At 40.9% G+C, this 27,045-nt stretch overlaps 1 protein-coding gene across 4 annotated transcripts in view; it reads left to right on the forward strand.

The window, feature by feature from the left end:
* CDKAL1 (CDKAL1 threonylcarbamoyladenosine tRNA methylthiotransferase) overlaps positions 1-18,552 on the forward strand; it is a 1,068,031-nt gene extending 1,049,479 nt beyond the window's left edge. For all 4 annotated transcript variants that reach the window (XM_073566117.1, XM_073566115.1, XM_073566114.1 and 1 more), the window contains exon 16: positions 18,202-18,552. In XM_073566117.1, the coding sequence (XP_073422218.1) occupies positions 18,202-18,405 (204 nt within the window). In that variant the 3' untranslated portion in view covers positions 18,406-18,552. The remainder of the gene's footprint in view (positions 1-18,201) is intronic.
* The last annotated feature ends 8,493 nt before the right edge of the window (positions 18,553-27,045 follow it).

The raw sequence follows: 27,045 nt of genomic DNA on the forward strand, positions 1-27,045 counted from the left end.
TGATTTTAGTTTTTTAAGATTTCTAAAAGCAATACCTTCTATTTTAGACACATTAAGCCATTGATAGTCCTTTTAAAATACTTTTAAAATATTTAGGAGTGGAAAAAAAATCATTTTAACACAATTACGAAAAAAAAGTGTTTTACATTTGTAATAACAGTCAAATGGAAATAACAAAATAAACAAATGAACCATTATCACTACAGTAATGCTCTACAGACACCCCAGAAATATGTAAAACCATTTTTCCAGACATATGTCATAACCTGTCAAAAATATGTATATTTCACTTTTAATCAGTGAGTTAAAGTTATAAAATGATGATAATTTAAAAAAAATTATGGTAATGTTCATTATGGATATGACTGGCCCAAGACTGGCTTCTCCCCACCCACAGCCTGTAGTCGCAGGCTGTCGACCGGTCTCTCCCTGCATGTGTGTATGGGGAACAGACGGGGAGAAGCTGAAGGGGGACCAACCTGACTGGTTTCCTGGGCGGCTGTTAAACTGTGTTATTCTCTGGAAGGCTGTAGTGTTTCAGAGTTTAAAATACCTGGCTGAAATCATACAGCCATGGTCTGATACATGCGCCGTGGACTGGGCAGCATGTATCAGCTGTCAAATTCCCTTTAAAGGTAATACCTCTATTAGAGCTGCACTCGTACTGGACATATTAGTGAAACACAACAGGCCTGATTCATGGAGCCACTGGAGTAAGATGCACCTAATTCATTAACAGGCATTACGCCACTTAATGAATTAGGTGCATCTGACAAGTGCCATGCGTCCTCAGCAGAAATGTACTGAAATCAGAGAGTAGAGTACATTTTACGCCACTAAAGTGATGATTGACTTTAACGGGCAGGTGTAACCATGCCCAGTCCCGCCCATGCTCAGCTTATATTGCCATTGCTGACCTGGACTGGTGTCAAAAGTCACAATGCTGCAACTTCAGTTGTTTTGTACCACAAGATGATCTTACTATTAGATTACAGTTATAGTGATGGTTGTCTGAGGAAATACTACTCTTTATGTATAATGCAGTGTGCAACATAAATTTTGCTGCAGTTTTACCATTGTAGAGAAATTGACATGCTGCAGATTTACCGTTGGAAGAGAAATTGACATGCTGCAGATTTACCGTTGTAGAGAAATTGACATGCTGCAGATTTACCATTGTAGAGAAATTGACATGCTGCAGATTTACCGTTGTAGAGAAATTGACATGCTGCAGATTTACCGTTGTAGAGAAATTGACATGCTGCAGATTTACCATTGTAGAGAAATTGACATGCTGCAGATTTACCATTGTAGAGAAATTGACATGCTGCAGATTTACCGTTGTAGAGAAATTGACATGCTGCAGATTTACCGTTGTAGAGAAATTGACATGCTGCAGATTTACCGTTGTAGAGAAATTGACATGCTGCAGATTTACCATTGTAGAGAAATTGACATGCTGCAGATTTACCGTTGTAGAGAAATTGACATGCTGCAGATTTACCGTTGTAGAGAAATTGACATGCTGCAGATTTACCGTTGTAGAGAAATTGACATGCTGCAGATTTACCGTTGTAGAGAAATTGACATGCTGCAGATTTACCGTTGTAGAGAAATTGACATGCTGCAGATTTACCGTTGTAGAGAAATTGACATGCTGCAGATTTACCGTTGTAGAGAAATTGACATGCTGCAGATTTACCATTGTAGAGAAATTGACATGCTGCAGATTCACCGTTGTAGAGAAATTGACATGCTGCAGATTTACCGTTGTAGAGAAATTGACATGCTGCAGATTTACCGTTGTAGAGAAATTGACATGCTGCAGATTTACCGTTGTAGAGAAATTGACATGCTGCAGATTTACCGTTGTAGAGAAATTGACATGCTGCAGATTTACCATTGTAGAGAAATTGACATGCTGCAGATTTACCGTTGTAGAGAAATTGACATGCTGCAGATTTACCGTTGTAGAGAGATTGACATGCTGCAGATTTACCATTGTAGAGAAATTGACATGCTGCAGATTTACCGTTGTAGAGAAATTGACATGCTGCAGATTTACCGTTGTAGAGAAATTGACATGCTGCAGATTTTAATATCGGCAGTTCAGGTCCGTTTACACACTGAAATGTATGTAATCAGTCTTGTGTGCTGTACGTGTTGACCACAGACGTATTATAGCCAGTGCACGTGGCCGATTTTCTACGTGGACTGATGGTCTGCAGGATATATATAATGTACTGTTCTGGTTATTTTTTTTGGACCAGAATAATGCATGCAATGGAAAGGCTACTCCGGCACCCATCCACAGTGCAGACACGACCTGCCCATTTTCGAATATCGTCATCTGAACCTAGCCATGGGATATTAGATGCTTCTTTTATAACATTGATCTTTTGGTTAGCACTGTTGCTTTGCAACATTTGTGTTCTGGCTTAAAATCCCACCAAGGACAACATCTGCAGAGTTTGTATGTACTTCCCGTGTGTGCACAGGTTTCCTCTCACACTCCAAGACATACTGATGGGGAATGTACAATATGAGCCCCAGTGGGGACGGTGATGACAATGTCTGCAAAGCGCTGTGGAATTTATGGCGCTATACAAATAAGCATAAAAAATAAAAATAAAGCAGTGTCATGTCCGTGGTTTGTCCACTGCTGATGTCGTCTTAAGGTTACAAAATGATCAGTCACTTAGTTGGAACCTGTTTGGGCTTGTCACTTGCTACAGTGCCACCACTAGCTTCTAATTAGTTCCACTTTGCAGTTTTTGGGGTCCTGTCAGGCAACACCTATCACCGCGTGTCCTGGTAATTATAAAATAAATAAATGGTGAGCAAAGTGTGTGTGTTTTATAGATTTTTTCCTTTTACACCTAATCTGCGAGATGACCTCATAAAACTGTCACGCTCACTTATTTCTCTTCTTATCGATTATCAATAACAGTGAAAGAAATCAAATCTTCCCTGTCATTACTGCTAATGTTTTTACACCCACACCATCATTTCTGATGCCCAGATGCATGCAAGTGCTAAAAAGAGTTCATGAAATAGGACCACAGCTATTTGACTTGTTACATTGAAGCTCTGGATTTGCCACATTCAAATTGTGTTCCCCAATTAGAAGTATGAATTTTATTGCCAAATATTTAGCATCATCTACACCAGACTCATTTGCGTTCACGTTTTAGCTGAGAGGAGAACCAGTTATGTACCAGTTTGCTGCCAATGTTCTCAGTCACTGACCACAAACAAATATCTTGAAAATGCGCTCAAATAGCATGATCTGGATAATTGGCTTGTGTTGATGACCATGATTGATTTGCAATGTATATCCTGAGTCATGAGTATGTTATGGATTTCTGTTGGGTGGAGGTTGTTTTTATATCAGATTTCAGTCCAAACCATTTCACCACATTTTGGCATCATCAATCTTCTTTCATATGTTTAAGCTAAAATATTAAAATTTTTGGAAAGGGAAAATTATGTTTTTGCCTTTAGTGTAGTTTGCAAAAATAGTCTACATGGGTCTACAATCTGTGAATAAATTTATAAAGTAGGCTTCAATTCAGGAGAGGCCTTTTTTAATTTGGATTCCTAAGATTTAGCCCCTCACTATATTGTTTTGTAATAATATTCTATAGGGGAGTAGGTAGCACATCATGCTGCACTATAATGCCACCCGAGTTGTGCCTACACAATCCATCGGGGTGCCCATGCTACTCCTGGGAAAGGCTATACCAGTGGTTGCAAACCTATAGCATGTGTGAAGAGGGGCCACTCGGAGCCCTCTCTGGCACATGCACCGTCACCCCAGCACTCCACCAGCCATGGACTTAATGTTCGCTATCGCAGATGGTGCGACCGAGCCTGTGCGGCATGGGGGCCCTGCCAACGCCAGTTTCACCTGAATGTGCGTCCTCGGATGCACATTTAGGTGAAATGTATTGCAACGCAGAGACCCACTTAGTCCCGGCGTTGCAATACACTCTGCCAGCCAAATAGAGGCCTGCAGCAAACATTGACTTGCCAGTGACGCACGGCTTATGACAGTGACATTGAAGTCAGCTGCTGCCTCTTGTGTTTGTTACATAAGAGGACGCTGTGTGGCGTTGGAGCAAAAGTGAGTAGAATAGTTTGTGTCTTTTTAAAAGGTTCTGGAGAAGAACGGAGGTAACCAGGATGGAGTATGTAATCCCAGAATGGTGGGGCATTATACAAGTATCGAACATTATACCAGAATGGTGGATATTATTTCTTCATGGGTACATTATATCAGTATGGGGTCGTTTATATAGCGCTAATATATTCCGCAGCGCTTTACAATTTGCACACATTATCATCACTGTCCCCGATGGGGCTCACAATCTAAATTCCCTATCAGTATGTCTTTGGAATGTGGCAGAAAACCCACACAAATACGGGGAGAACATACAGTATAAACTCCTTGCAGATGTTATCCTTGGTGGGATTCGAACCCAGGACTCCAGCGCTGCTAGACTGCAGCGCTAACCACTGAGCCACCGTGCTGCCCCATTCCATAAATAAGTTCTTGATTACACCTATATGAGTACCAAGTATTTCTACATCGCACTTGACAGATTTGTTTATCCTACTTGTGCACCACCAGAATTCCAGAAGTGCTATATTTTCCTAATTTCTCCTTGTGGAGAGTGACATATCGGCCCTGACACACAGTGTCTGCAAAGTGAGATTCTCATTTGGCTTTTATCCTAAGTAATATTGTAAGACTCGTTAAAGGGTCAATAGTGATATGTAGGCTTGATGCTTCCAACAAGTGGCGCTATAGAGTTTAAGTCCTTTTCCTCTCTGAAGAGGCCATTTGCATATTAACTTTCAGAGAAGAGCATTGCACGATGAATAAGCCTCCTTACATTGGCATACCAAGGCCGGTATGTAACTCTCCACAAAGAGAAACGTTACCTCTTAGTACTCCACAAAGTGACTGTGCATGCAATATGTGCTGGAGTTTCCTATTGGGGTATTAATATATATACTTTGACTGTTTTCATTAGTGAAGTGAGCACAAGTTACTTTTGTCACTAAATAATGAAAGTTAGATGTTATACAAGAGGATGGAAGTGAGCTACTATATATGTCCAGAACGCTCATTTGTAAAAAGTTGAGCATTAGTCTGCATCCAGCACCCAGGCTCTAAAAGAGTTTGTTTTTGAAGAATGGATAAAGATAAATGTTGCAATATATCACCAACTTGTTAATTCCATACCTAGATGACTTGGTGCCATTAAAAATCTTGGAGGTCATACACAATGCTAGATGTAGTAGTTTTTGATGTGGGGTGTATTCATTTTTGCATCAACTAATTTGAGTAGAACTGAAGATTTTGTAAGGAAGTTATAATGTTAACCTTACTTTGGGTTAAGAAAAAATGTTCTATAACACGGTCTTGTCAAAATTTCAGAAAATGTTCTTGTGTTCAGTCAGATATTCATTAAAGTTTTACTATTCAAAGTAGTGTACTGCTGACCAATAAAACTCTTCCCTACCTAGGTATACTCATCTCCAAAAACCTCACACAGATGGTCAAATCCAATCTTAATAAAATGACTGAAATCATCAATAAAGACAATGACACCTACAAAACTAAACACTTAACCTGGCGGGGGAAGGTCTTGACAATGAAAATGTTCACTATTCCTAAACTTCCTCACATACTTAGATGTCTTCCTCTCCCAATATTCTCTATCCACCTTACCAGCATGCAATCACAGATAAATTCCTTTATATGGGGCCATAAGAAGCCAAGAGTTGCAACACAAATGTTATATAAAAAGAAAATACACGGAGGCATTTGCATACCAAATATCACAGCTCACTATAACACGCTTTTAATCAAACAGAGTGCTCACTGGCTAAATGATTCTCACAGCCCAGTCTGGCTTGATTTGGAAACTACTCTGAATAACAATGTACACCCCAAAGCCATACTTATCAAAGCTATTACCAATAACCTCCCCAACACGATTGCTCACCCAATCTTCCAGGCCATTGCTACATCCTGGAATAAGTTCTCAAAAACAAGACTAAAAATTCAGCAAATTGAAATAAAAAAAAAACCTCCCCTTACCTACATAGCAAATCTCGTCAACCGTACTCTGTCTCCTATCTGGGCAGATTCCAATATTTTCAAACTAAGAGACATCTTCCACGAAAACAAATTCTCGAGTTCTCTTTTTCTCAAGAGAAAATATAATATTTCCTCATCTTCTTTCCTCGAGTACCAAATCCTCAAAGACACCGTACAATCCTTTCTGGACCTAAAATTCAATTTCTCTGAAGCATCTGTAAAGTTATTGAACAATCATGAACATCACATCTTTTGGAGCCATAGCTTCATATATGATAATCTTAATAACGACACATTATTACTTAAAAATCCCTCAATGTTGAGTTGGGAGAAGGATCTCAACTCTTCATTCTCTGCTGAAAGTTGGGAGGACGCTCTTTCTTCAGCTTACCAATCTGTAATGTCCATCCCACTACAGGAGACTCACTATAAAACTATCTCCAGATGGTATTACACTCCCAACAGACTGGCTCACATAGGTTCCTCAAACTCCCCACTTTGTTGGAGAGGATGCGGCCAAAAAGGGGATATTCTGCATGTCTTTTGGGGATGCCCAATGACAAAATTGTTATGGTCTCAAATCTCTTCATCTATAATCAACAAAATAATTGGAAAGCCTTTCAACCTTACTCCCTGCATTGCCCTGCTTTCATTAAATTTGGATGAAATAGATCATTCACTGAGACCTATTTTCAATCATATATGTCTCTTCACGAAGAACACCATAGCATACCATTGGAAATCCAATTTTTTACCTAGTTGTAATGACATAATTAAACTGATCAATCAACATAGATCACATGAGCTACAATTCGCTCTTCATAATGATCACTTCAACAAATTCTTCAAGAAATGGTCTGTATGGGAACATGTCTTCCCTCCCCCGTTAGTATGAGTTTGGTAGGATTTTTATTTAACAAAGTGTTCCTTCAACTTGATTTGTGACATACCGTTTATTGTACTTTATCCATTACTTCGATCGCTATGTTTGCGCTTGCACTTGATTTTGTATGATCTAACGTCTGTTGCATCAATTAATGACTCAATGTTATTGTCTTGTTTTGTTTTGAAAAAGAATGAAACTTTGGAAAAGTAAAAAATAAATTGGAACTAAAGTAGTGTACTGCTGGGCATTTTATATATACAGTGGTAAAAATAAGTATTTGATATACTGCCGATTTTGCAAGTTTTCCCACCTACAAAGACTTGCGAGATGTGTATTTTTTTATTTACATTTATTTATTTTTAGGTAAACTTCAACTGTGTGAGACAGAATCATAAAAAAAATCAGGAAAATTACATTGTATGATTTTGACTTATTTATTTGTATTTTATTGCACGAAATAAGTATTTGAGACAGTAGAAAAGCAGAACTTAACATTTGGTACAGAAACCTTTGTTTGCAATTACAGAAGTCAGATGTCTCCTTTAGTTCTTGACCAAGTTTGCAAACACTTTAACGGGTATTGTGGCCCACTCCCCCATATAGATCTTCTATAGATCTTTCATGTTTCGGGGATGTCGCTGGATAACCTTGAGGTTCAGCTCTCTCCACAGATTTTATATTGGATTCAGGTCTGGAGACTGGCTAGGCCACTACAGGACCTTGAATTGCTTCTTATGGAGTTGCTCCATAGTTGCCCTGCCTATGTGTTTCAGGTGATTTTCATGCTGGAAGACCCAGCCACGACCCATCTTCAATGCTGTTACTGAGGGAAGAAGATTGTTTGCCAGAATCTCACGATACATGACCCCATACATCCTCCCTTCAATATGGTGCAGTCATCCTGTCCACTTTGCTGAAAAAGCACCCCCAAAGTATGATGTTTCAATTACCATGTTTCACGGTTGGGATGGTGTTCTTGGGGGTTGTACTCATCCTTCTTCTTCCTCCAAGCATAGTGAATGGAGTTGATAACAGAAAGGTCTATTTAGTCTCATCTGACCACATAACTTTCTTCCATGCCTCCTCTGGATCATACAGATGGTCATTGGCTAACGTCAAACAGGTCTGGACATGTACTGGCGTGAGCAGGGGGACCTTATGTGCCCTGCAGGATTTTAATCCACGACTTTGTAGTGTTACTAACGGTAATGTTTGAGACTGTGGTTCCACACATGAGAGTAATCAAATGTGTTGTACAGTGGATTTTTTTTAAGAGCTTAGAATGTTAAAAAAAAAGCCAAATAAAAGAATCCATAACCATCCTCTCGCTTCCCAGCAGCTCCTTCATTGTCTCCACTCCCTGGTACCATTTTGACACACCTGAGGGGCAAATATCACATTTTTCATATATCAGTCTGAGCCCTTTAAAAAATATTTTTTGATTAACTGTTAAGCATTGTGTATAAATGTAAATTACTAGTCATTATTCTGTTGATCAAAAAAGCATAATTACATCCTCTAATACAGTGATATTACACAATAAAACCTTGTCTATAGCTCTTGAATACATGTCTTGTAGACCTTTGTAACTTTAGGTAGACTATTAAGTCAATAAAACAAACTTTAAAAAATGCTGAATATTTCAGTCTGCTGAAAATATTATCATAAAATCTAGTTCACCAGGGGAGCAATATCAGGACTTTGTTGACTAACATGGAGGAAGGAGAGAACTCGCCTGTGATCAGCAGATGCCAGAGCTGAGGTTTTGATGTGAATGTGTTTTCTTTCAAGCTCTGCCGTTAAAGTGTGAGACAAGAGCCTCACAAAGATGGGTGATCAATGAATAGCTATATAAGAGCCCACCAAATGTATCTCTTCTGGCAGTCAGAAGGGGAGAATTATTCAGAAAAATAATCTGAAATGCATTTGATCATAGAGGGAACAGTTTAATAATTTATAATATACCTTATTAGCAAAGCCTGGTGTTTATTTTGCTGCTGCCAAAACAAGATGAAAGGAGCCGTCTCCCTTCTCACAGAGGCAGAAAATGTGGTGTTCTCTCTTTTATTTAGCAGACTAATATGGGATTTCTTTCCTGCTTATCTTCCAGTTTGTTCCATGATTGCGTTTGATTTATGTTTCCTTATTTTCCGCCGTTTAATTCATTTAATATCTCAGGTTTATTTTATCTTACACAGAAGGCACATAAAGACATGCAAGCCTTTCATGTGCCCACTATTCTAATTTGAAATCCAAAATTACTGCTGGTTTGTTATTCAGGGTAATTACCGCCAATCCCTTGCCATTAGCTCCCACCACTGCGTTGGTCACACAGTACCTGCAGTGTGCCTGGAGATGGGATCTAGCTCGTCAGTCCACATCTAGCGTTTAGTGTTTACTTACAGTATGACTTAGATTGTGTAGCTTTTGCTTATTTTCTACTTCTTTATGATGTTAGTCCTGTTACATTGACTTTTTTCCTTGAGCCCTTAGGTCTAGAGGTACTTGCTTAAAAGAAATAGCTACTAACTGTGTTATATAAATCACAGTAACTGAAATATTTTTAATGTGAAGATTAATGATTGAACCCTTTCCCATATGTCATAGTAAGATACACACAACATATTATTAAAATAATGTGTATGTGAAACAGAAATATGCAATTTAACATAATCCAACATAGCAATGAACATAATGCTTTTTCCTATCTAGAAAAAAGGGCGTTCATAATGGCTTAACTAAAAGGACAACTCCCTTAGAAATATATGAACCTACATAGAAATCGGAGTACAACGCCAAAGAGTCAATTAAAAAATGAATATTTATAATATCAAAATTATTCGCTCTTTATTAGTACAGGTGCAAAAAAGTACAATCATATGGGCAGATACCGGAGATGACACAAAGAAAAAGGGGAATGGAATTGCCGCACATGAATAGTAAATGCAATGGTACAAAAATAATAAGTAACCCCCAAATCAGTAAAGAAACTTATGCCCATACAACAAAGTCTCACACTTGGCCGTCTATTGTTTATACAGAAGTAAAGTGCATGCCAAGGGACATAGAGGATTCATACAGAACCTTCCATTAAAGTGCTATGTGCAGAAAGGTATGGGGAAAAAGATGAAAAAGTAACCATGCTTACCCATAAAGAAAGTGCATATGCGTAGTGTCCAGTCCCCAGAGCCCCAGAGCTCTGGGGACTGGACACTACGCATATGCACTTTCTTTATGTGAAACAGAAATATGGTAGTTTTCAACCTGTTTCACACTTCAAAATATATGCCCACTTTTGCTACCAGTTTTTATTTTTTCTGATCTAAAAAAAATAAAAAATATTTTAATCTACTTTTGCAAAGTGACCCTCCACACTAGGATTAAAAAGTAACTTCAAATCTCTCATGTTTTGTCACCATACCCTGTGACACTCAGCCCCGTGGCTCCTCTTCACAGGTTGGACTTCCATCACCCCTAATTCCAAGATAGAAAGTCTAAACCAAACCTTTCCTTCTTTTCATTCCACAGCAGGAGAAAGACATATATATTCACTTTTCAATCCTATGCCGGAGGATGAAATGTTGAAACAATAATCCCATTTTTTGTTTACAGCTCCTATGTTACCCAATGTGTCTTCACGATTACACACTACAAACTAGCCTATGGCAACCGCTAATCCATAAGTCTTAGGACTCTCTTCCATCTGCCTCTTCCTCTTTTTAGTGTAATAGGTGGCAGATTGGAGTATTTAGACTATGTAACCTAAGAGACACATAGGTCTTCATAGGAGCTGTATACAGAAAACAGTAGTTTTTTTTATCCAGACTTTTTCAAAGTTGTATTGGTTTTACTTTAGACACTGGACAGCTCATCCCTTCACGCTATGACATACTGTTATGTCATGGAGCGCATCAGGGACTTTGGGGAGCCCACTCTAAAAAGGGCAGATGCTAGCTATAATACATACCTGATCTAGCTCGTAAGGTTTAGGTGCCCATCATCTCCCCCATGATGTGATGGTGGGGAGCCGGTGAGTTGTTGTGACAACCTGGGGCCAGGTGAATGTCTCCTTGCCTGTCATGCAGGGTCGGACTGGCAATTCTGGCAAATGCTAGAAGGGCCTGTCTGGACGTGGGCTGCCTTAACTGCTACGTTGCTTACAGAATCGGTGTTCTCAAGACACCCATACTGTTAAGAGTTGTGATGGAGCACAAAGTCGCTGACTCTGTCACTTACCCCAGCAGGCCACAGGTAGCATTAGAAATATTGGTCTTGTAGTAAATCTTGCTTTCCTCCATCCAAGGTAATATTAGTAATATATCCCATCTGGTTCTTGGGGACGGGGACAGCATGGGCCTGTGTGATTTCAAATGCCAGGGCTGAATTTCAGCCCCAGTCCTTACCCACTGTCATGTGATCTCTTCCGTGGCGTCTTGGCTGTGGCTGGGCATCTTAGGAGACTGTCATTTTTGCTTCATACACCAATACTGTGTAATTGCTGGATATATAGCGCAGACAATCAAACCAACGAAATATAAAAAAGTATATATTCTAATCACCCACTTTTTCCTCAGTTAGCAATAAAGAAGTGTAAAACATACAAAAATATATATACATATATGTTATCACTGCATCTAGAAAAGTTCGATCTATCAAAATATAAAATTAAGCCAATTGTTAAACACTTTAAAGAGGGGAAAAAATTGCGTTCTTTTGGTCACCACAATATCGCAAAAAAAATTACAATTAGAAGAAATCAAAACATAGTATATACCCCAAAATTGTATAAACAAAACACCTTCTCATAAGGCCTCTCATAATAGTAATTTAAAAAAAAAAAGTTACAGGTCTCAAAAAATGGCAAAACAAACCAATTTTTTTACGCAATATTAAAAAAAATAATTTGTTTAAGGCAACAAAATATTGAAATACATGTTAGGTATCTCTGGAATCGTACCAATCTGGAGTATCATGTTCCCACTTCATTTTTATTGGACAATTAATGCCGTACAAATAATATCCAAAAAACAGTGGCGGAATTGCTCCTTTTCATTATTTCACCTGACTTGGAATTATTTAGCCATTTTTCTTTTCTGTATGGTAAAATGAATGGTGTCATTCAAAACTACAACTCTCTTATGAGTATTGATAAAGACCTTTTAGGTCGTAACGTCGCTAATGATTACTTGTATGGAGCAATAAAAAGCTTTTTGTATTTTGGAATCTCCTTGAAGAGCTCTGTCTTTACTGAATACTTTTAAAACTACAATCTTTCCCCCCAAAAAAAGTCCTGATTTGTCTCTCAGTGCAGAAAATCTAATAAAAGTTACGGCTATTTGAAAAAGGGGAGGAAGAAATTAAATTATAAAAAAACTAAGATGGCTGTCGTGGCTATTTATGGCTTTATCAAATTCAGACACTGCATTGGATCTTGTATTCTTTTCAGGCAGATTTTTTACCAGGTATTTAATGGTCATTTGTCAGCTCACTAACTTTGCCTGTGGTTTTACCAAAGCGTGTAATAGAATAGTTTTTTTTTTCTTTTTCTGTTATAGATCGTTAGAAATTTTGTAACACAGATTTAGTTTTCTGGCTCTTTTGTAGTGTCACACGCCGCTCTCCCCATCATGAAATCTCTCAGCTGGCATTTGTGCTGGCAACTAATAAGACAGACGTTTCAACAGAAAGCACGCCATTACCACTTGTGAGGACAGGGAAAGTTAAATAATTTTCGAGCAGACACATGACAGGTTTCTAGTGCCGGATGACTTTGGTTCCAGCTGAGAGCTTCTTTGAAATCACTTCAAAAACAGATCATCCAAAACTCTGATCAGATGTATTTTTCCTCATATTAATATCCTTCAGACAGCCATGTTATGCGAAAAAGAGCCTGTATTGTGCTTTGAAGTCTGTCTAACGCTGACTCAACTTGCATGTACTGTCATGTGAGGAGATAAGGAATACTGTGTTCTTGTGCATTCTATGTATATATATGGCTTTCACTATAAGTAAAGGGAACAGTTATTAACAAGAAACAGTGCTGTACAAATGGGGAATCTGAAATTAATCCTAAAGTAAGGTCATCTAAGGTAAGAGCGTCGCGCTGTTCAGTGGTATGTTAGCTTAGAGCTGAATCAACTTAGTAATGTAAAAGCTGAATAGGTTGATTAATGAGGCATGTTAGAAGCTTGCTAATATTCTCAGGCTCGCTAATTATTGTAGATATGGATATTTTAGACCTTACGAGCTATCAGAATGGTACAGGGTTTGAAAACCAAGGTTGGTCATGCTGTGGCTGAAATTACAACCGTCCTGGTCTGCTAGAGTTTTCCACTGTTTCCCTGCACAATCATTTTTAGCTTGCAAAGAAACCACTGTCTCGCCTGCAAAACTTTGAGGCCATAATAATAATTTTTATTTCTATAGCGCCAACATATTCCGCAGCACTTTACATTTTAGAGGGGACTTGTACTGACAATAAAGACATTACAGAATAGCGATAATCACATAAACAGCAGATATCAAGAGGAATGACGGCCCTGCTCGCAAGCTTACAGTCTGAGGAAATAGGGGAGACGCGAAAGGTGGATGGTAACAATTGCATGACCATCTTCAGGTCTTGTAGGTGAAACAGATGTTTCCCTGCAAGAATATAGGGGTTGTCCACTTCTTGGAAAACAACTTCTTAACTGTATCCGCCCAAGTAAAATAAGTATATTATAGTCACCCACTGCGCCATTCCAGTGACCTCCAACAGGGTCGGTCATTGATCAGCTGCTGTTCATCAGTCTTCTGTCAGAGCTTGTAATAATCAATAGGGTAGGTGGCAAACCCTTAACGGAAGGTATGAATTTCTATTAAGGTGGTAATTCCTATGGAGCCAACCACTGAGCTCCTGTAGGTCCGTAGTGAATGGTGAGTGGAAGGAAGGAACTGCACCACAAAAGGCATGTGGAGATGCTTAATTCAGATTTATTCAGAATATCTCAACCATAGATTACACCCCCGACAGTATAGCAAAAACGTAACTTTTCGGGTAAGTACCCTTCATCAGACATGTTTCTTGTGGTAAATGATCTGAAAATGAGAGCTGTCCAAGATATGGGGTGGACTTCCCTGAAGGCAAAAAGGCATACCAGGAACAAGTATTGAGAGCATTTACCACAACAGACATGTCTGATGAAGGGTATTCACCCGAAGCGTTACATTTTTTTCTATACTAATGGCGATTTAATCTATGGATATGAAATATAGTGAATAAATCCTAATTTAGCATTTCCCCTGCCTTTTGGGGTGCAGTCCCTTTCCTACATTATTCCATCAGAGCTGGCGTCCAGTATCGGTAATTATTAAGGGAAGCAAGCAATGTTTATAATACTCTGCTCTTTCTATGGTATTTGCTTCAGTTGGCATCATAAGACATTATTATAACCGGCTTTTAGTCTGCGCAACGTTATTCGAGACCGAAACAATTTCAAAAGTGTCTAACAAAATGAGCTAATGAATCAGCGCTGGAGGAAATATTGTAATAAATTCACAAGTCCACATACTACACAGTTACAGCCATAATTCTCATGCAGAAACTAAAACAAATCAACAGGGTAAGTCACGGAGAAAAATCAAATACTTGATGTTCCTACTAATCTTGGAATGCTCACATAATAGCCTTTCTGGAGGCAGCTGAGTAGCATTTAAGTGTAATTTCACTCTTCCCCTCTCCAAACATAATGAACATTGGGTCCTGATTGAATGAAATCTGAAGGAAAATTAATTTGTAGAACAACGCTAAGGCAAAGCTGTGAGTTTCTCCTCGGAACAGCACGACACAGACACCACATCCAAATCCACAGACAAAAACCCTCTGTGCTGTCTGTCTCCATCACCCCACACAGATGCAGCATTTCTTGGAGGTAAACAGTTATTAGCATGTGGAAGGAAAGAATATCAAAGGCAAGAAATGAACAGACACAGCTAATTGCTGCTAAGAAATGCACAGTGTGATTTAGCGTCAATGTCACGCAGGTGGAGGATTATGGGACTTAGCAGGGATGAGACTACTCCATTAACCATGTAAATGTTAATTCAAAAGCCATGTGTGTCCTCTGGGCTCTTGAGTTAGTTACTTGGTGGCAAATCCTACAAGATTGTGAAGGTTGGCAGAATTCTTAATATAGCAATAAATAGGAAAAAGGAACATGTAAAAAAAACATCAAATTAGCTTTGGATTCTAGAAATAATTGAGGGGCGGCACAGTGGCTCAGTGGTTAGCACTGTTGCTTTGCAGCGCTGGGGTCCTGGGTTCAAATCTCACAAAGGACAACATCTGCAAGGAGTTTGTATGTTCTCCCCGTGTTTGCATGGGTTTCCTCCAGGATCTCCGGTTTCCTACCACATTCCAAAGACATACTGATAGGGAATCTAGATTGTGAGCCCTAATGAGCCGATAATGTCTGTATAGCGCTGTGGAATTAATGGCGCTATATAAATGAGTAAAATAAATATGTATTGCAAGCTCATGTTTTCTATTGCCTAGTTTTACCCTCATATTGATGCTTTGTAAGCTCATAAACCTCACAGGGATAGAGGTCTGCACTAGCGATGATCAAACGTGCTAGGACAAGGCATTATCTGAGCATGCTTGGGTGCTAACCGAGTGTCTAGGGCGTGCTTGAAAAATATGTTCTAGTCCTCATGCCCGCATGTCTCGCTGCTGTACATGCCAGGGATTGTCTAACAAACTGTTGAAAAGCCAAGAGACATACAGGCGCGAGGACTAGAACATATTTTTCGAGCACACCCTAGACCAGTGATGGCAAACCTTTCTGAGACCGAGTGCCCAAACTGCAACCTAAAACCCAATTATTTATGAAGAATTGCCAAATGCCCCATCATGATCCCCTTCTTGTAGTAATATGCCCCATCATTGTCCCCTTCATGTAGAAATATGCCCCGTCATGACCCCCTTCATGCAGAAATATGCCCCATCATGACCCCCTTCATGTAGAGATAAGCTCTATGGTGATCCCCTTCATGCAGAAATATGCCCCATCATGATCCCCTTCATGCAGAAATATGCCCCATCATGATCCCCTTCATGTATAAATATGCCCCATAATTATCCCCTTCATGCAGGAATATGCCCCATCATGATCTAATTCATGTAGAAATATGCCCCATCATGATCCCCTTCATGCAGAAATATGCCCCATCATGATCCCCTTCATGTATAAATATGCCCCATCATTATCCCCTTCATGCAGGAATATGCCCCATCATGATCCCATTCATGTATACATATGCCCCATCATGATCCCCTTCATGTAGAAATATGCCCCATCATGATCCCCTTCATGTAGAAATTTGCCCCATCATGATCCCCTTCATGCAGAAATATTCCCCATCATGATCCCCTTCATGTAGAAATTTGCCCCATCATGATCCCCTTCATGCAGAAATATGCCCCATCATGATCCCCTTCATGTAGAAATATGCCCCATCATGATCCCCTTCATGTAAAAATATGCCCCATCATGATCCCCTTCATGATCCCCTTCTTGTAGAAATATGCCCCATCATGATCCGCTTCATGTAGAAATGCCCCTTTATGATCCCCTTCATGTAGAAGTATGCCCCATCATGATCCCCTTCATGCAGAAATATGCCCCATCGTCATCCCCTTCATGCAGAAATATGCCCCATCGTCATCCCCTTCATGCAGAAATATGCCCCATCGTGATCCCCTTCATGCAGAAATATGCCCCATCGTCATCCCCTTCATGCAGAAATATGCCCCATTGTGATCCCCTTCATGCAGAAATATGCCCCATAGCGATCCCCTTCATGCAGAAATATGCCCCATCGTGATCCCCTTCATGCAGAAATATGCCCCATCGTCATCCCCTTCATGCAGAAATATGCCCCATCGTGATCCCTTCATGTAGAAATATGCCCCATCATGATCCCCTTCATGCAGAAATATGCCTCATCATGATCCCCTTCATGTAGAAATTGCCCATTCCAGCACCTCCATCATTTCCTCCTCACCATCATTAGCCCTCTCGCCATCACTCCCGTCACTGGCCCTCTCCCCATCACGCACATCATTGGCCCTCTCCCCATCAATGACACACACACCACAGTGGCCTCACTCGCCACACACACCACAGTGGCCACTCTCACCACACACACACATCACAGCGGCCACACTCACCTCTCCGCGCGCCGACAGCTTCCTTCCTCCCACACATCTAGAGGCACGGCCGCGGCAGGATGACATCATCATTCAGCTCCGCGGCCGCGTCGCTCAATGTGAGAGGCAGGAAGCTGCAGCTCCAGAACCGTGAGACGAGGCCTCGTGCCAGCTGAGAGGGCTCTGCGTGCCCTCTCTGGCACGCATGCCATAGGTTCGCCATCACTGCCCTAGACACTCGATTAGCACCCGAGCATGCTCCGATAACAGCTTGTCCTAGCACATTCGCTCATCACTAATCTACACCAATGGGCTCCTAAGGTTACATCCACCCATGGTGTGAATTAGACAAAAATTTGAAAGAAAGTTCTGCAAAATCTGCTTGTTTTGCTTGTGTTCTATTCGTAAATGCACATTTTATCCTTTAACAGCATAAAAACTAACATTTCAACAGAACTCATAAAATTTTAACTTGGCATTGCATACACCGCGTCTTACTAAAAATTGTTCTTTCAAATTGTATAATCCAACTAATGGTAAGTTCAGATAAGCAGTAAACTTTGCAGACTGACACATCCGCTCCGTGTTCTCATCCACATTGCAGATGGGTGGAGGAGCTGCCTGCTCTTTACATGCATCAGCCAGGTCATTTATCCAGTGTGTTTTATACCATGGAAATTTCAGCATTTTATTGTTTGCTCCATTTTTCTTAAGTTCAGATCCTTCCTGTTTCCTTCAGTTTAGATTCTTCTGGCTGCCTGAATTAAGTCAATGACCCTTCCCCCAAAATGTCAATACTAAGTGTTATTCTATAAACATATGTAATATGTTGGACCCCCTTTTCTCAAATTCTAGCTGACTTCTCCATAATGGCGCTTTAGTACCTGTTGTGTAATTAGAAATTCACCGCCTCCTTTTTGACATGTGGGTTTTGAATAGGCAGCAGATCAATGCTCGGTTTTCTACAATGTGTCCATTTGCAAGCATATAACATGCTGATCACTTTCTCTGCAGGAGTGCAAGTCATTGCGGAACAATGGCTCCAGTTCAAGAGTAAAGCCCCCTGATGAGCGTGGCGAGGCCTTCCTGCAAACGTCAAGGGGAGCAAAGGAACGGATGAAGACTGTTTACTTTATTGTTGCCGTCTTTGCTGTCATACTTGCTTTTCTAGGGGCAAAGATGTGTCAAAGTGGGATTTTAGTAAATTATTTTTTTTGATAGTTATTGGAGACATGGATTCTGATAAGTCATCAACCATATTGTTGAGTTTTTGCAAAGTTCTTATTTTATTATATTGATAAGTTGTTAATATACAGTATTCACATCTAACAAAAATAGCAGATTGTATGAAGAATAGCTGGAAAATCATCCAGAGAGTGTACAGCACACGATATTTACACATAATGGCTTCTATAAGGAATGCACTGCAAGAAATGCATCATAGTATTTACTTGGTAGTGTCTCAGCATCCAGTATGACCATCTGACCCCTCGGAGGAAAGCCCTCCGTGCCATATACTGGCCCAAGGGAGGTGTTGCAAAGAGCAGTAATGTGGCACTGGGCCGTCTGGATGGGGGCTCCTTAAGCCTCTACACTTATACAGAGGCACAGATAGGATGCTCTATCAGAATTATTTCTTTTATAGCAGATTGTCTTCTTAATACAGTGTCTTACTGAAATATATTGGGCTGATTCATCAAATTTTTACACCAGTATTCTGGAATAAATTGCATAATTTTGGCGCAATGGGAGGCTCTGCTAAAATGATATGACTTCTGGTGTTCTTAAGTCATTTTTGGCTAGCTCTGATAAAATAGAGGTAGGGCATGGTGACCGCTGCTCATCAAACAAGCATCTGCCTTCGCTATGCCACAAATCTTACTCCACCAGTGGCTGGAGTAGGATTTGTGAGGATTCGCATACAGAGTTGTCCGCCACTCATCCAGTGCTTCTGATTCATAAAGAGGTGTATCATTCTTCATGATTCAGTAGCATCTGACTCCAGCCCCTTTCCTCATCAAGACCAGTGTGAACAACGCCGGTCTTGATTATCAGGCCCAATGTGTCAGCTATGGGGGACCCCTTATATGCCTTTGCTCAGGCCACAAAACTGGTTTTCCATCTGTATGGAGCCTTCTTGGCTGTACAAGTGCTGCTGGGTATGGAGAACCGTCTGAGTATAATTTGGCCGACAGCTATCTAATGTGTATGGGGGCCTTTAAAGCTCATTAGGTCCTTACCTCTGTAAAGTACCAGTACCATTCATATCGATTCTGCTTAAATCTACAACCAGCTTAAGGTTAAAACCCACCATTCACTGCAACCCTGCTCAGGCTGTTTACTGTGCTCAGCCATGTATGAACCATTGGTAGCCAAGCAAGACAGCCCTACAAGACTGGAGCCCCGGACCACTGGTTATTGCATTTTTTCCTTTCCTAACTCAAGTCTTCCCTCTGACTTGGTATTCCTCTATGCTATGGCTTCTAAGTGCAATCTGCTTTTATTGTTAGTGACATGTTGTGTAAATCTGTTACTTTGGTTGTGTCATATACTGATGATTGTCTATCGAACCAGCTTCACCTTTTACTGACTGGTTAGCTTAGATGGATTTCTTTTCTTCGTCTTTCAGACTTCTAGTCCCAATAGATGTGAACTGTACAGTACATAAAATATTCCTCCAAGCCTGCCGCTGGCCCCACTGTGGGAGACAAAATGACCACCTATATAATGACGCTTACTGCAGTCTCACTCTATATATATTTTTGTGGATTTTTCTGTGGCACGTCTGCTACATAATCCCCATGTTTTGTGTCTTTCATCCAATGCAACGCAAAGGATGAAATCCACAGATATCAATTGCCACAGATTTCTGCAACTATTGGATGAAAAGTGTTAACATCTATTCCACTCTACTGTTGCTGTAATATGCAGTGGATATTTCGTACAGATTTGTGGACATGTGAACCTCCCTTCCCCAATATTGACACAAGATATAATTCTTAGTAGTATTTCCTGCATAGGTCAGTTTAAAAGTGAACATCTCTGTGTTATAGTTAGGTCCATATATATTTGGACAGAGACAACGTTTTTCTAATTTTGGTTCTAGACATTACCACAAAGAATTTTAAACAAAACAATTCAGATGCAGTTGAAGTTCAGACTTTCAGCTTTCATTTGAGGGTATCCACATTAAAATTGGATGAAGGGTTTAGGAGTTTCAGCTCCTTAACATGTGCCACCCTGTTTTTAAAGGGACCAAAAGTAATTGGACAGATTAATTGTAAATAAAATGTTCATTTCTAGTACTTGGTTGAAAACCCTTTGTTGGCAATGACTGCCTGAAGTCTTGAACTCATGGACATCACCAGACGCTGCGTTTCCTTCTTTTTGATGCTCTGCCAGGCCTTCACTGCGGTGGTTTTCAGTTGCTGCTTGTTTGTGGGCCTTTCTGTCTGAAGTTTAGTCTTTAACAAGTGAAATGCATGCTCAATTGGGTTGAGATCAGGTGACTGACTTGGCCATTCAAGAATATTCCACTTCTTTGCTTTAATAAACTCCTGGGTTGCTTTGGCTTTATGTTTTGGGTCATTGTCCATCTGTAGTATGAAACGACGACCAATCAGTTTGGCTGCATTTGGCTGGATCTGAGCACACAGTATGGCTCTGAATACCTCAGAATTCATTCAGCTGCTTCTGTCCTGTGTCACATCATCAGTAAACACTAGTGACCCAGTGCCACTGGCAGCCATGCATGCCCAAGCCATCACACTGCCTCCGTCGTGTTTTACAGATGATGTGGTATGCTTTGGATCATGAGCTGTACCACGCCTTCGCCATACTTTTCTCTTTCCATCATTCTGGTAGAGGTTGATCTTGGTTTCATCTGTCCAAAGAATGTTCTTCCAGAACTGTGCTGGCTTTTTTAGATGTTTTTTTTTAGCAAAGTCCAGTCTAGCCTTTTGATTCTTGATGCTTAAGAGTGGCTTGGACCGTGCAGTGAACCCTCTGTATATACTTCCATGCAGTCTTCTCTTTATGGTAGATTTAGATATTGCTACGCCTACCTCCTAGAGAGTGTTGTTCACTTGATTGGCTGTTGTGAAGGGATTTCTCTTCACCATGGAGACTATTCTGCGATCATCCACCATTGTTGTCTTCCGTGGGCACCCAGGTCTTTTTGCATTGATGAGTTCACCAGTGCTTGCTTTCTTTCTCAGGATGTACCAAACTGTAGATTTTGCCACTCCTAATGTTGGAGCAATTTCTCGGATGGGTTTTTTCTGTTTTTGCAGCTTAAGGATGGCTTGTTTCACCTGCATGGAGAGCTCCTTTGACCGCTTGTTTCCTTCACAGCAAAACCTTCCAAATGCAAGCACCACACCTCAAATCAACTCCAGGCCTTTTTATCTGCTTAATTGAGAATGACGTAACGAAGGGATTGCCCACACCTGTCCATGAAATAGCCTTGGAGGCAATTGTCCAATTACTTTTGGTCCCTTTAAAAACAGGGTGGCACATGTTAAGGAGCTGAAACTCCTAAACCCTTCATCCAATTTTAATGTGGATACCCTCAAATGAAAGCTGAAAGTCTGAACTTCAACTGCATCTGAATTGTTTTGTTTAAAGGGGTTGTCCGGGCTTTTCACATAATCTCAGGGCATATCTGGGCTGCAGAATTGTGACAATAATTTACTTTATGTCACTAGTTTGCATGGTTTTGTAGATATTCTTAACAGAACGTCCAAGGCGGGGTGTGTTATGGCATTGAAATGACAACTGGTCGTTTCCTCCTACGCTACTAAAAACATGCCCTCTGTAGCAACAACCCCACCCTCCATAGCTACAGGCCCTCCCCGTCCACATAAATAAGCCCTCCTCACACATTAACAAATTCTCCCAGCCACTCCATTCCGCCCCCTTCCCCCCGGCGCCATTACCCCCCCTCCCTGCCGCTCCATTCCCCCACCACCACGCCGGTCCGTCTCACCCGGTCTTCACATTGCCGGTGAAAGCTGTAGCCAGGAACGAGTGGGTCATGTGACAGGCAGGCTGAAGTGACATGCACAGAGCCTGTCACATGACCCGCCCCTTCCCTGCTGCACTTTCACCGGCAATGTGAAGACCGGGTGAGACGGACCGGCGTGGTGGGGGCGGAATGGAGCGGCGGGGAGGGGGCGGAATGGAGCGGCGGGGAGGATTTGTTACTGTGTGAGGAGGGCTTCTTTATGTGGATGGGGAGGGCCTGTAGCTATGGAGGGTGGGGTTGTTGCTACAGAGGGCATGTTTTTAGTAGCGTAGGAGGAAACGACCAGTTGTCATTTCAATGCCATAACACACCCCGCCTTGGACGTTCTGTTAAGAATATCTACAAAACCATGCAAACTAGTGACATAAAGTAAATTATTGTCACAATTCTGTATCCCAGATATGCCCTGAGATTATGTGAAAAGCCCGGACAACCCCTTTAAAATTCATTGTGGTAATGTCTAGAACCAAAATTAGAAAAATGTCTCTGTCCAAATATATATGGACCTAACTGTACGTCTAGGGTCTAAGACCACAGCATTATGGAGTTCCACTAGGGTTACTTGCCACCATTTTCCCTAGTCTCAATGAAAATCTTAGGATGGATGATTTTATGAAATATTTTAATTATTATTTAGTAGTTACCATACAGCCTTTGCAACAATCGTGTCAACATGTATAATCTCCTGACTTTTCCTTTTTATTGTTTTTTTTTCTGCTTTTTCTTCTTTCTTTTTAAAGCTACATTTTCAGTTTTTGCAAATTTCTAGTCTTTGACAAGTTTATTTAAATGATAATGCAAAGAGGAATGGTTGCTGGAACAGGTGTTTCTTCAAGTGTTTTCTAGTCATGTTGATATAGATTCTTAAGAAATTTATAATGGATCTTTTCATGATGTTAAAAGGAATCCATCATCAAGTTTTTGCCCCCTAATCTGAGAGAGAGAGATGTAGAGACAGAGACCCTGTTTCCAGTGATTCAAGCGATATGTCCCTTACGGGGCTACTTGTTGTAGTTTTGATAAAATCTCTTTTTTTTAGCTTGAGATTATCACTAAAGGACTAGTAAACCTGCAGCCACGTAGTCATCCATATTGATGAGCTCTGTGTAACCCCGCCCCCACCTTTCTGCCTATACACAATGTACACAGAAAACTGCCAATAATAGTGGAGGTAGGCTTCTTCAGAGCTCAGCATTCGGAGAACTGATAGTGATACATTGCTGGAATCAGGAGCTCTGCCTCTACAAAATGCTGCTTTCAGACGTGGTAGCAAAAACTTGGTGACATATCCCCTTTAAGAGGTAGGTCATGTAAAAGAAGTCATTCCTCTTCTTTCTATATAGAGGGTCGAGGAATATAGCATCAAAACCCTGCTGATTCAGGTGGGACAAAGGTAATTGTATTTTTGATCGAGAACAGTATGAAGAGAACTGTACAGTTTCAGTTGCATTCTGGTTGTTTTGTTTTAATTGATTTATTAAAGTTACTCTCTGGGAAAAAATAAATGCTATGTTTCATCTATTGTAAGGGCTGAGGATTGATGGGTGACATAGAGACATTCTTCGGAGATCGTTGAATCCCTGTGTGTTACACGTGGCCCCTTACGCCATGCTCTAGGTTTGATGCTGGAGTGTTCCTTTATTTATGCCCTGTTGTCATATAGCTGCATTTCTCTTTGGACTTGAACATTTCTGCACACAAATAAAAATCTTTAAACTATTAATTTTGTGGTTTTGTTATCATGGAAAGCTATGCATGGAAAGCTGCGTTCTCAAGCATCTTGTGCTAAAGGCAGGGTGAAGGAACGTGCTCCATCTTACACCACACAAACCAGAAAAGACAAATGCTGATAAATTCCTCCTCATTTAGACGTGGCATTTCTGGGCTGTGCATGAATTACCCTTCACTTTGTCTCACTGCTTCACATATAAGGCAGTGTGATTGGATAATTGTGCACCATTTCCTATTAGACAGACAGCAGTGATGCACTCCCGTAATTCCTCCAGATAATTAAAGTCTATGGACCGCAACCACCATTATGGTGTTGGTGTTTTTCATATACTTCAACGTTTTTTTTCAAGGTGTATACTCATTACTCATGTTTAATACCGGGGTGGTTTTATACAGAAATGAGAATACTAGCCCTTCCCATTTAATGAAGACTAGGCTGAATATGCCATAATCCATGGATGGCGTATATTCTATGTCAAAATCCAGTTCAGATGCGATCCCAAGAAAGAAAGGAAAATATTACCAAACCAAAGGCCTTATGAGAAACCTCAAATTTGAACAACAGAGCATCACAGTGTGGAAATAATGATGTGATCTGCAAAAACTGACGGATGAACAAATATGGTGTAAAAGTAGGTTTCTCAAGATCCTACATATTCAAACCAGAGTTTTATGCTGAAAGGCAATATGACTTAAACTCATAAAATGAAGCCACATTATAAATCTTCTTCAGTCAACTTATGTTTTTCTAACCTACTGTTAACAAAAAGTAAAGAATGTATGGAAGAAAGCATGGACATCATGGAGATGGAGATGTCATTATCATGGAGATGTCAAGGCATTAGACACAAAACGTAAATAGCTACAGTCCATCACTGGATTAAGAAATAAAGATAAATGATTGCAAGAATGGTTAACTTTATTCCAAAACTATATATTTCGTGGTGTAAACTCAAGTGCTGCTCAGAGGAGAAGCTTATAGGGAATCTGTCAGCAGGATTTCAGTCCCCGAGCTATTGATAAGCACAAGTAGTCATAGTAGAGCTTTGCAGCAGATGATCTAGCCTCCACAGTCCAATGACCTAACAAACAGAGACGGATCAGGAATGAAATGGACCGGAGAGTGAAGATAAAAAGCCAAAAAATCCTCTGAAAGATTTTTCCAAAAGATTATTGGGTATTCCAATTTCTTTAATTGGTCCCAGTTCCATGAGTTTGAAGAGTAAACCAGTCAGACCTTGGAGCCATTTGGAGCCTTCAACTTTGAAAGAAGTGAGATTGTGCATGTTGGTGTGAACGGTTGAAGACTGGAATTTGTGTTGAATCTTGAGTGTGAAGAAGAGTTGCTTTTAGGTCCTGCTAATAATAGGCAATTATTTTGGTATGTCCTAGAAACCACAGTTTTGGACCCATTTTGCACACTGCTTCTGCTGGTCTCCCTGTATGTTACTAAAGGGCCTGTCACACTAAGTGATATCGCTAGCAATATCGCTATAACTTGTGACGTTATAGCGATATTGCTAGCGATATCGCTGTGTCTGATACTTACCAACGACCCGCTCCCCCGCTGCTTATCGCTGATCGCGCGAGAATGTCCTGGACCGCTTCTCGTCGTCAGCTTCCTGCGGCGCTTCCTGTGGGGAGACGAGCGTGGAGCCGGGCGGGAGGACGTCAGGATCGCCTAGTGTGACACGTAAGTAGCGACCCCCGTCCCCAGAGATGTCGCTGGTGAGATCTGCCTGTGTGGCAGCTCACTAGCGACCACTTAGCGATGTACCAGCGATCCTGACCGCGTCATATCGCTGGTCGGGATCGCTGGTACATCGCTAAGTGTGACAGTACCTTAACACTACAATATGCATGAGGTGTGCATTTATTTCATCTCATTGTACTTAGTAAACAGCTCTTCACAAATGACAGTTGTTCAGGAAAATTAAAAGGAAAAGGTGGCGATGCTTGAGATTAATAGTAAAGAGGAGGGGGGTGTACCTCTTAAAAGGCCGCACCTTTGTCACATCCCTGTCTTCATATCTCTGAACATTTGACAGCCTACGTTAATTTAGTCTTACTCCTCAGTTTGGTTCCACGTGAAGAAAGCGAGAGTGATTTTTTTTTTGAATAACAGCAAGAAATATGTGATGTGGCACCAACTGGCAGCTCTGACATTGAGCTTGGCTGCAGCCATTACCCATGATCCATCTGTGTTTCTTGAGAAGCAATTACAATTTCACAGGTTGGAATTAAAATTCCCTGTGGTATGCAATAGAGTAACAGAGGCTGTCAAAGTGATTTCAAGCTGCTAATCTCTCACTGTTGTAGGAGAGAAAATAGAGTTCCTCTTATGGATGCAGAGGTCTGATAATCTAAAAACTCCAGATCCGCTAAATGATTTAATACATGGCAATGTAAGCTAGCTTCACCTACGTTCATGGTTTATAAAAGTTTGAGAACTATCGTACCAATCTGTAATGCACTCAGATGTAGTCCTCATTTCCAGTAAAACCTATCAAATGCGTATTCAAGATTTGCTGTTTTCTAAGTGCTAGGACTAATTGTGTAAATCAGTTCTCCCTAAATCCCAATGCTTGCCTGTGCAGGGAGATCATGTATTAATGTGCTCAGTCTGTCAAGCAATAAGATGTCGTCACTATAAGGCTTAGATAGTTATTGGCTGAAATACACTAATCCATGCACATGCATGCTCCGCCACGTGTGCATACATTTTCAGTATTGGAGAGAAGGGTGTGAGCTGCTGTTAAGGTACTGTCACACTTAGCGATGTACCAGCGATCCCGACCAGTGATATGACGCGGTCAGGATCGCTGCTACGCTAAGTGGTCGCTAGTGAGCTGCCACACAGGCAGATCTCACCAGCGACATCGCTGGGGACGGGGGTCGCTACTTACCTGTCACACCAGGCGATCCTGCGTCCTCCCGCCCGGCTCCACGCGTCGCTCGTCATCACAGCAGGAAGCGCCGCAGGAAGCTGACGACGAGAAACAGTCCAGGACGTTCTCGCGCGATCAGCGATAACCAGCGGGGGAGCCGGTCGTAGGTAAGTATCACACACAGCGATATCGCTATAACGTCACTAGTTATAG

This window comes from Dendrobates tinctorius, unplaced genomic scaffold, assembly GCF_039654945.1.
Source record: "Dendrobates tinctorius isolate UK_male_01 unplaced genomic scaffold, ASM3965494v1 ptg000004l, whole genome shotgun sequence".
Classification (NCBI taxonomy): Eukaryota; Metazoa; Chordata; class Amphibia; order Anura; family Dendrobatidae; genus Dendrobates; species Dendrobates tinctorius.